Raw genomic sequence first — 11,119 nt, 5'->3', positions numbered from 1 at the left:
GGCCAGGGGAGCAGACCGGACATCGGAGGAAGGGAGGGCCGAGGCGCTGCGCATCCAACCTAGAATCTAGATCTTGGGCGCTGAGCCGGCTCCAGCACGTGGCATTAGGCGAATTCTTACAAGGATAAAACACTTTTACTCCTTGCAGTTATTAGAAAGAAATTATAATCAGGAAAAACATCATAGTTAAAAGGAAGTTTTTATTAACAGGAAGTTTTTAAATTAAGATCCACCTTTAATATTAAAAAATATGCTACATAGTATGAGAGCCTTAATTCTAACCCATGAAAACCAGTATTTCAGTCCTCTCAAATGCTTAACAGGTAAAAGCCATTAACTACCAGCTACTTTACTAAAAGTAACTACACTGGAAAATGAAAATTTATAGATTATTAGAATAAAAAAGTCAGGATAACATTGTTTAGAAATCTTTTTATCATTAGGCTATTCTGACACTTTCCAGAACAAGTATAATTTCCAGAAATTATACAGGGTAATTTATTAAATATCAATATTTAGCAATGTTTTGTTTAGTTGAAATGCTATTCTAATTGTAAAAAATGTTATAAAAATAATAAAAAACCTTATTGGCTTTAATGTGCTTTTACAAATGTCCTAAGAAGCCTCAAGCTAAACAGTATTTTAAGTAGAAAAACACTGATTTTTAAATTGGTATATGATTTTTGTGGTTTATATACCTATATTAACTGGTTTCCTTTGTAGGAAAACTGACTAGAAGTTTATACATTAAGTACTGTGAAATAAAGGCAAGAGCTCATCACCTTTTAATAACAGTACTCTGTATGCAACAATTCCAAGGATCATAGATATTCTTACTTAGTGGTTGATAATTAATTGCCTGTTACAAAATACACATATTGGACTGTTCATCCAAAGCAAGGATTTCCTATAAATAAAAGCTGCAAAACAGCTCACAGGGTGCTTTAGGCCAATGCCTTTTTTTCCCACCCTATTATTTTTTTCTTCTCCACCACCCCCATCCCCCGCAGTGACACAGTGTTATTAAAAACATTAAGTCCCTGGGATTTATGCTTCAGATCAAGACATCATTTGAGTAATTTCAAATGATGTACAGCTCTTCATGTAACAAAGATGTTTTGTGGTCATAATTACTTCACAAAGTAATTATATTCAAATAACCTGACATATCATGCTTTAGCAATTACAGAACCGTGATTTTGACACATGGCAATTTAAGTTAAGCAAATGTGAAATGCTAAAAGATGTGAACAGCTGTTCTTCTGTTTAAGTTTAAGAGTGCTGCAAAATTCTGGTAATGACTTTATTTCTTTAGTTAACATAACCAGCCCACGATACAGCATACTAAATCATAAAGTACAAATCCAAGGAAGGTAATACCTTTACTAAGTTACAAAACTTTGGCAAATCAGTACAGTACCCTTTATAACACAATAAAATGTACTTTTGTTGGAGTCATTTATTACTTTCGTGATAATTTTTACTCCAAAAAATGTTGAGTATGAAATTAAAGCATTGTGATTTTTAATGGTGGTTTATAGCAAATTATTTCATACAATTAATGTCTTTTTAAAACGATAGTTCCTCCTTTAACAGTGAGTTCCCTCATGGAAGCTCTCCAAGTTTACTGCAGCAGGGCAGTCTTGCGTACGCAGAAGGGGCTCTGCTTGGTTCTGGGGTTGGTCCAAAGCCAGGTAAGAGTTCCAATGCATGAAAAGCTTTAAAATTCTACCTTAAGGAGGTTTCCTCAGCCAATACCAATTTCCAAGCATACTTTTCAAAAAGCTTAAAATTTTGCATAAATACTGGAATCCTCAAAATCAGTCATTTCAGACAATACTAATTTCAGCTGATCCCTTTTATTTAGAAACCCTGCACCTCTGTTTGATCAAGTCACATAGCTTTTCTTCAGCTTATTTAAAAAAAAAATTCTACCTAAAATAGAGTTGTATTTTTTAAATAACAAATAAATATACTGCCAGCTTGTAGAGACCTGGGGAACTGGGTGCCATCTATCAACTTCCATTATCATTTCTCCACAAATGCTGCTGCTGCCATTGGTGTCCGTATGCTTCCTCTTGCTGAAGCTGTCAGTTCCTCAATTTCAGCATTTAATTTATGTATTACCCACTCCATTGCTTCTCGGCCCTTAAAAAAAAAATCCAGTATGTTTACTAATAACCAAGTGAGGGCAAAGGCATGCATGAATAGCACATCAGGAAGTCACAATGGGTGGAACAAGCGTAACTAAACCTCACTAGGACAGTTTTTCTCTTTGTATTTTCTTCTTTAACGTTATTTACCAAATATCAAATGCTTTGAGAAACTGGCTTGATCTAAAACTGGTTTTTGTTTGCAAAAGATGTTCTAAAAAGAATCTACAATTAAATGATAGTCATGTTTTACTTTATGATTAGAATGGTCCCCCTTCTGATGGTGAGGTCAAACTCCATTTCTCTTTTTATGTCCATATTTTACACCAAAATGCTGTCCGAGGCTCTGGTCTAACTTGCTCTCCAACCCCTCTCTCGTGGGACTCTGTGTACTTCCCTGAGGGACAGAAAGAGGAGCACTGACTGCTTCTGGCCTTGGGGCCTTTGCATGTGCAGCTGATCCACCTGGACCACTCCCTAGCAGACCCCTCACGGCCTACCCACCCCTCGCTCAGAACTCAGCAGCAACACCACTTACTCAGCACTCATGAAGCACTCTCGTACCTTTCTGTACTTTTCCTTTCCTAATGCCGTGTTGTATGATTAATGTCGCCTTCCTCTTAGTTCCACGAGGGCAGGCACCACGTTTGTTTTGCTCCCCGCTGTCTCCCCAGTCTAGCCTAGCACTCTGCCTGACATAGAGAAGGCATCTATGAATATCTTTTGACTGCTGAATGATATTACATGTTATAAAACAGTGCATTAGGCATCTCTTTCTCTAAACTTACTTTATTTTAAATCATACATTTTCAATGGGGCAAAAATTAGTTGGGGGGTAGCAGGGAAAAATCTCATTCTTTTAATATATAAAGCACAGACGCAGACCCATATATCTCTGAATCTGTAGACATAATGTTTGGCATTAAATAATTTCTCAGGGTGGGGATAGTTAGGAGAAAATATCTACAGTGGATCTGGGGGTGAAGGGAGATGATAATGAGAAACAGGCTGAGAATCTATGCTTTCAACAGTGACACACATCTTCGCCTTCCCCTGCCCCCAAATGCTGGGCCCCCAGCCACAGATTTCCCATGATACCTCATTTACTCTTCATACCCAACCCTGTAAGGTGGGTAATTAATCTTCACTTCACAGATAGGAAACTGAGGTAGAGAAAGGCTCACTTAGTTAACTGCCCAAGATGAAAGGCTGGTCAGAGTTACAGGTGGAAATTACAGGTGGAATGTGAACTCAGACACACTAGACCCAGTAACAGCCCACATGGCGTCATGTTGCAGTGGCTCAGACAGCTCACAAGGACAGCTCTTCTAAGAAATGACCCAGGAAGAAGAGCAAGCGGGAGGGACTTCCCAGGTGACCCAGCGGTTAAGACTCTGTGCTTCCACTGCAGGGGACCTGGGGAACTAAGATCCCACAAGCCTGCACCCCACCCCCCCACGTTAAGTGAGAGCAGCCTTACTTACTTTATTAGCATTTGATGATATCGTACTTGCCATCAGCCCTTCAAGGTAACTGCCAAGACTGACTCCTTTCACAGTAATTATGGCTTCTTGAGTCAAAATAGTTCTAGAACAAAACACATTCGCACAGCTTCAGGATGACCTAATTTTCATTTTTCATACTTAAGAAAAATAAAAATATATTGTAAAATAAGCTTGTTAAAATACTTTTCACTTACTTTTCTGGGTCTTGAGGATGTGGTTTGTATATGAGTCTCTCATCTACTGAAACCATATTTGTAAATGAAATCTACAGAATTAAAAAAAGTCAAATAATGTCGGGAATCAAGATTAAAAACATTTCCTAAATTAACTCACAAACCAAAATCTTGCTGGGTAAATATGCAAAATAGCATATAAACCACTTTGATATTACTATGTAAATAGAACTTTTCAATATTCATTGCTTACTTTTTATTAAAAAAGTAATAAATTTGACAAAAGCACCATAATAGTAATAATATACAGTGATTCCAAATTCATTTTATTGAATGCTATCTCCTAGAAGTAACAGGCAGGCTCATTAGAGCACTGAGGCTGCAAACAGGCAGAGACGGTCCAGCATCTGAGTAGGAATTTCTTAGACCAGGCTGAAGAGTGTACGTCCACTTGTGTATCAACTACAAGAGGGAACGGAGGAGAGAGTGGCAACCCACTCCAGTATTCTTGCCTGGAGAATCCCATGGACAGAGGAGCCGGCAGGCTACGGTCCATGGGGTCGCAAGAGTTGGACACGACTTAGTGACTAAACCACCACCACCACCACAAAAGAAGAAAAAACTAAGCCAGGTAGTTACTTACATTTGTAGATTTAAGTTCCATTGTTTTCTCTACAGGATCCACTACAGAATGTTCTTGCACATATGTTTTGGTTCTTGCCGCACCAATAATCTAAGTAAAACATTTGGAATTAGTGATCAGAGGAGGATTTCTTAACTAGTGTTATCAATGTTTTATTTGTAGGTAAAGATGTGTTAGTATTTTGAACCAAAAATGTGTTTCCATAAAAAACACAAGGAATGAGACAAAGATCAGAAAGGAGGACCACTTAAGGGAGAAGATGAGACTCCTAGACACAAAAACCTTCCGCAGAGACAATTTAGCCACCAGCCAGCTGAAAACGTATGCAGGACAAGGCAGGATGCGGAAACTGCCAAGGTTGCCGTGGAGTGGTGAGCCTGACATTCGGGAAACATAGATGGAGAGAAAGGAGAGCTTTAGAGTGTCTGTCAGGGCTTCCCTGGTGCAGTCCAAGGGGGAGGATGCGGTGGCTCTGCTCTCCAGGCAGAAGACCAGCCACTTCACAATGAAGGTAACACAGCACATGCAGGGGCACTCCCACGCTGACCCCAAGCCCATCCCAACCCTGCTCACTTCTTTGTCCTCATCATCTAGTGCAGCAGTTAGAACAAAGGAAGCAGTTAGCACATTCCTGGTGAAAAACATGTACTTCCGTTTTCTGCATGGGCCCACCTTCTATGAAGAGGGTTTCTACAGATAACTTGGTCCACTTATACTAGGATTCTCTCCCATCATGATAGACTGGATCCCTAAAACCTGCTCCCTTGAAAGAGCACAGAATTACATTTTCCAATGTACAGGCAGAAGCACCAGATCTTGGAACAAACATGGCCACGGCAAACTGAGATTATGCCTCACTTAACGTCGCAGCACCAATGACCCCAGCAGCTGCCCACTAACCACCAGCACCAAATCCCAGCTGCCATAGCTCAAGCTGTTGGCAAGGTAGGAAAAGCAGAATAAAACTTTCAGATCACAGAGCATTAGCTGGCTTCCTTCAGAAGGTTTTATCAGGTGACTTCATGAAGACTGTAATAATATTTCTAATTCATTATACACTCATAACTCAAGTTTATTATAATACAATTTGAACTGATGCAAAAATGACATTCCAAATTGGCTCCCACCACCTATTTGAAATTATAATGTGATCTAGAAAACTTCTCTCCAGCAGTCACACTGCTTCAGGAACAAAGGCACACTTACAGACTTCACAATGGAAGGCAGTCCCCACTCTGTGCTGAGAAGTCTATGGCTGTGCAACTTTCCAGAGGGATCTATGTGTCTGTCCAGTACATCAACTCCAACCACACTCGGATTCATAGGATTTGGGTATTTCTGCATTGCAGCTGTTGTAACGGTTTCCCATGGATGGCTGCAGACACGAATCAAAAATCAAACCTTTAACAACATGCATATAAATTAAACCATTTATATAACTCATCAAATTATTCTTTACACTTAAAGTTTACTTAATTTACCTAGGGAAGATTATTTTCTGAAATGCTGACTGGAAGATGATTTCAGGGGACTCAGTCTACATTATGGACGTGTACAGATTTCAGTCTTTTTTTCAGTACACAGGCTATGTGTCACAGCTTATGCCTGCAAGGTTAAAATAACCTATAGAACACTCCAGTAGTTTCCTGAGTCATATTTTCCACTCACCAGTATCCTCTCACACATAAATTTTGTTTCTAAGAATCACTGATTCATATTAAACATGTACTTGCCTCTAATAATGTAATAAATAATTGTGACCCCTCCAGCCAATCTTTTTATTCTTTACTTTCCTCCAAGGAGTGGTTCTGACATCTGTTTTGAAAAGGTCACTCAATATACTGTTTTTTTTTTTTAAGATACTCCTAATGTGCCATTTTGGAGAAGGCAATGGCACCCCACTCCAGTACTCTTGCCTGGAAATCCCATGGATGGAGGAGCCTGTTGGGCTACAGTCCATGGGGTCGTTAAGAGTCGGACACGACTGAGCGACTTCACTTTCACTTTTCACTTTCATGCATTGGAGAAAGAACTGGCAACCCACTCCAGTGTTCTTGCCTGGAGAATCCCAGGGACGGGGGAGCCTGGTGGGCTGCTGTCTATGGGGTTGCACAGAGTCGGACACGACTGAAGCAACTTAGCAGCAGCAATGTGCCATTTTCTAATAGTCTCTCTTCATCAGCCTTTGCTTATGAAGGATTAAGATGGCAACAGCATCATGGAACTTGCAGCATCTTTATATTACTGGAAAAACACGTGTACTTGGGTGATTTACAACATAATGTGCATTTGTTCTCTTCACAGTTTACCTGAACAATATACTTATACAAAAGATACCCCTTTCAAGTGAGCCTCTGACTAATTACAATGAGCATTAAAAGTGACTGATTCTACATCTTCACTGAAAGAAAGACAAGATCTGGAGATGGTGTTTCAAACTTCACTTACTGATAAACGACACAGCACGGCTTTTTATTTTTCTAAAAGCAAAACAAGTAGGTACTAATCTATTTTAACTTTTCAGAGAACTAAGCCTAATAACTTTTTGTGGACAGAAGAAAAATCTCAACCCCACTCGCTTCGCAAAACCCTGGACAACCAAAACCTTTTTTTTTTTTTTAATTTACTTTTAATTGAAGGATAATTGCTTTACAATATTGTGCTGGTTTCTGCCATACATCAGCCATAGGTATACCTGCAGATATATGAGAGAGGAGAGACCTGCTCCTCTCTCTTGAACCTCCCTCCCATTCCACCATTACTCTTAAAGCTTTCATTTTTGCTATACTATTCAGAAATGAATCCCATTGTATTTTTAATCTCAAGCCTTATTCAGCATTAAGTGCAGGTATACAAGCGAATCTATTTCACAAATCTAAACAATCCCCACAAAAAGAAGTGATAGGGCACAAGCACTCTGACTGTTACCAAGGCAACTAACTAAAATGAGAATCAGATGAGTGAGCCCATCCCTGTCTCCATCTAGTCAGAGACTCTGGATAGCTGGCTTCCTGGAACTTATTCTCTTCCTCACCTCCTCTAAAAAAAATTAGCAATTGCAAGGTTTCAGGATGGTTGTATGTTATTTGTAATTCAGTACTTCTCTCCTCTCTGGGCCAACCTGAAAACACTGATGTTGACTTAGCTTTATAAAACACGTCTAGCTCAAAAATCACAAAGGATATATATGACAATAAACAATCTTCCAGAAATTCATTTTAACTGAATTAATGTAATCATGTGAAAAGACTTCACACTGCAAGACATTCAAAGATTGTGCCAAAGGGCAGTCAATAAGTGGAACTGGTGCTGGCCTGGTGAACTGTCCAATTGTTTCACCTATAAAATGTGGGAACACTGTTCACTGAGGCAGCAATGATGTCTTGATTATTTACTAAAGTGGAATCGATCCAAAGAACAGCGCCTGGTGCCTAGTGGGCTTTCATATTTGGTGTAAGAATCAATGAATGACTTCAACTAGATACCAACTACATGCTAGGCCTCAGAAGGAAGTCTGGCAACTCAAAGATGGGAAAGACACAGAAAGTCATCTAAGATGACTTAGATGTTGGTTAGTAACATCCTTAAGATGGGAAACATAGGAAAAGTGTAAAATTTGAGAGCGGAGATAAACAACTTCATTTTCAGGATGCTGAGTTTGAAAAGCCCGCAGAACACTGGAGCAGAGACATGCTGCTGAAACCTGAAAATAAGGATTTGAAGGTCAAGAGAGGCTGGAGCCCTAGGTACAGATTTGGCTGCTGGAAATGTGTATGTATCAGCTGGGACCTTGATCAAGAAGTCAGATTATCTGGGGAGAATCAGGGCTTCTCCCAGAACATACGGAGCATTTATGTGAGTATGTCTATGTTCTGGGAGCAGAGTCTCAGAGCCTTCATCAAATTTCAGAGAAGTCTGCAACAAGAGAAAAATTAAGAATCTCTGATGAAATGCAAGAAGGCCAATAGCAGAATTTCACTGAGCATTTACACTGAAGGGGAAAAAGAGAGGGAAACATTAAAGAAAAGGGCAGAATGAGTGAAGAGGAGGGGTGGGGAACAACCTAGGGAGAAGAGTGTTAAGGAAGAAAGTTATAAGACACAGTGGAAAGAACTTAAGCATTTAAACCCAGAAGAAAACTGCAAAGAAGAAACCACCCATGATCCTAATGGTTCAAACAGAGTAGAAGAATGTGACCTGGTTAAAGAATATTAAAAAGACTACAAATTTAGGGTCTCCCCCCTAAAAAATAGTAAACATTAGGGAGAAAAGAAACTTTCCCTCTGATTCTAACATTCTCTGCTTTCTAGGATCCAGCGAACTCCTGCATGTGTCTGATTTGATAAGAATGTAAACAGTCTACAACATGTTTTAACACTGCCTTCAGAAAAGTCGTTTTGTTTTTAAACCAAATGGTTACACTAAAACATACTACCAAAGCTATAAAAATTAAAACAGTGTGGCAACAATAGCAAGATCAGTCAAATAGGGCAGACAGCTCAGAAATGGATTAAAATATAAATTACAGCAGTGTTTTAGGATGAAGGCAGCATTTCAAACCGGTGAGAGGAAAAATTATTAGTCAATAAACAGTGATGAGATAATCGATCAACAATTTGTTCAGGCAAAAACGATACAGGGGATTCAAGGCATGGTTCTTCTGCACAATGAATCATGGAAGCAGCAAATAATTTAATTCTCAACATCCAACTGGTTTAAGACCTTTTTCCTTAGTAAACATTTCCCCCTAACCAGGAGATGTTAATAAACATGGCCTCAGAGACATCTCAGTGCTGTCAGGCCCTGACAACACCGTCATCTTCCATGTCTCAGACGACGGAAATGGGTAACCCAAGGTCACACAGCTTGTCAGAGTCAGGGCTGTACCTTGGACTCCAATTCCAAGGCCATAAATTGCAATTCCTCAAGGCACGAAGCTGCTGGAAAAAGTTCCACTTCCTGGTCGCCTGAGCTCACCCTAAATTCACATTCCGAGGTTAAGAAACTCTACCTGAAGGTGGCGGGGCGACCAGAATCTCGACAGTCCACGCCTTTCTCCAGGATCCTCGGGCCTACGGGGCTGTCAAGGACCTCGTGTTCGGCGCCGCCCCTGCCACCCGAGGGGGCGTCCCCCAGAGGAAGGCCGCAAGGGCCCCATCCCCAGTCCCCTCCCGTCCGGCCGTGTCCCCTGGGAGCCCATTTCTGGGGTGTCCCCAGGGTCGTGACCTTGGACCCCACGCCCCGGGCTCCGAGGCGCACGGGCCCAGCTCCCCACACTAGGCCCGACGCCCAGAAGCTTCCTGAAGTGCGCCGGAGCCTCGCCGCGACTCCGGGCCCAACCTACCCTCCTACCCCCAGTTGCCCCGTGACCCCCGCCGACCTGCTCCTACCCCCAAACTTACTCAAAGACGTGCTCCGAAGTCCAGATCTTCATGGTGTCGGCGGCCAGCACGGTGTCCGGGCGGCGTTAGGGCACAAATGAGGCAAAGAGGCCACTCTTGCCCCCGCCCCGCCCCTCAGCCGCCCAGCCGGCCATCCAGTGCGCACGCGCCGTCGGGCCCGACGCGAGGGACGTCCCGACGCGCTGCCCCACGCCCTATCCCGGCCCGGGTTTTGCCCCAGCCTTGCGCGCGGCGCAACGGGGCCCCGCCCCTTAGCGCCTGTCGCACCGCGCCGGCGCAGTTCGAGGGCCGCGCTCGGGGCCGCAGGCGCGGGCGTTGTACTGCGCAGGCGCGGCACAGGGCTTACGGCCCGCCCCCTCGAGGGCGTAGGCAGGAGCGCTGTCGTCAGGGCAGAGTTGGGCCCGGCCCAGCCGGTTCTTCGGCTCACAGGCAGGTCGCCTCACCTCTTCCCATCCCAGCCCGTGCTTGCCTGGGGTTCTGAGGCCTGTTGACTGGTTCAGTCCGGCCGCTTACGCCGACTGCGCCTGTGTGTTTGAGCAAATGTTCATGGTCACATATTAAGAGCTTCCTCCTATCTCCTATCCCATTTCACCTGCCTTCCGGAGATTTTGCCCCTGGGCGGGGAGCAGATACGCAAGGTAGACCCGGAGACGCTAACATCAGGCAGCACATTTAGTGTCCAGTGGAAGGAGGGTGTTAGGTTAGGAGATTAGGAGGCTCGAGTGCTCATGGAAGAGATGGAAAGCCTCCTGGCCCTGGCTTAAAGGATGGATCTCAGCTCAAGTGTCATCCCATTCCCCCGCCCAGAGAGCCCTTATACTTCATCGCCCTCCATCAGCTTGGCAGTTCCTCTAGCCTTAGATCCTCTGTTACATAGCCTGTTGTATTTTTCTTAGCACTTCTCACTCTTTGAGATCATCGTTTGTTTAACTTCCACGCAAACATAAGCCCTTGAGGGCAAGGATCTTGCCTGTCTTGCTCAATAATGATTCTTGGTAAAGACTCAATGGTTATCTATTAAAAAATGAAAATTCTTCGTGGAATGAATGAATTACTGGAATCGTCTAGTTTACCTGTTTGGCTTCCACTAGACTGTGAGCTCCTAATGGGGAGGGCCTTGCCAGACTTGTCCAGCAATCCCACTGCACTTACATAATCATTGTTGTATAAATGATTGAGTAAGATGTGAGCTGGTGGGAAGGAATGCCATGCGGTTTCATCCATAGAGGAGCCTCCTTCAGTG

The 11,119-nt window shown here is 42.6% G+C and overlaps 1 protein-coding gene across 3 annotated transcripts; it reads right to left on the bottom strand.

Moving 5' to 3' along the window:
* Positions 1-180: 180 nt before the first annotated feature.
* Positions 181-10,124, bottom strand: PRELID3B (PRELI domain containing 3B). 3 transcript variants are annotated; one of them, XR_009740404.1, is made up of 8 exons: positions 9,877-10,042; positions 9,486-9,554; positions 5,681-5,849; positions 4,475-4,564; positions 3,853-3,923; positions 3,638-3,740; positions 2,718-2,845; positions 2,032-2,148 (listed from the first exon to the last, which is right to left on the bottom strand). XR_009740404.1 is itself a non-coding variant. In XM_061437026.1 (7 exons), exons 1-7 carry the CDS (start codon positions 9,906-9,908, stop codon positions 2,029-2,031), a joined length of 654 nt encoding a protein of 217 aa, XP_061293010.1. In that variant the 5' UTR covers positions 9,909-10,037; the 3' UTR covers positions 181-2,028. The 3 variants fall into 3 exon arrangements, 2 of the variants coding, with proteins under 2 accessions (XP_061293010.1, XP_061293011.1); XM_061437026.1 differs by lacking the exon at positions 2,718-2,845 and having other exon boundaries at positions 181-2,148; positions 9,877-10,037; XM_061437027.1 differs by lacking the exons at positions 2,718-2,845; positions 9,486-9,554 and having other exon boundaries at positions 181-2,148; positions 9,877-10,124.
* Between the last annotated feature and the right edge of the window lie 995 nt (positions 10,125-11,119).

This window comes from Bos javanicus, chromosome 13 (genome assembly GCF_032452875.1).
Source record: "Bos javanicus breed banteng chromosome 13, ARS-OSU_banteng_1.0, whole genome shotgun sequence".
Lineage (NCBI taxonomy): Eukaryota > Metazoa > Chordata > Mammalia > Artiodactyla > Bovidae > Bos > Bos javanicus.
Note: the sequence above shows the minus strand (reverse complement) of the source record. Positions and strands in the feature narration are given on the sequence as shown.

What these genes read in the sequence shown, in the direction of transcription:
- PRELID3B (XM_061437026.1), bottom strand. Translation starts at nt 9,908, where the DNA reads ATGAAGATCTGGACTTCGGAGCACGTCTTTGA. An exon ending in ACTTCGGAGCACGTCTTTGA is followed by an intron (nt 9,555 to 9,876) that starts GTAAGTTTGGGG and finishes GGTCCTTGACAG; the next exon opens with CCCCGTAGGCCCGAGGATCC. An exon ending in TATCATCAAATGCTAATAAA is followed by an intron (nt 2,149 to 3,637) that starts GTAAGTAAGGCT and finishes TTTTTTTTTAAG; the next exon opens with GGCCGAGAAGCAATGGAGTG.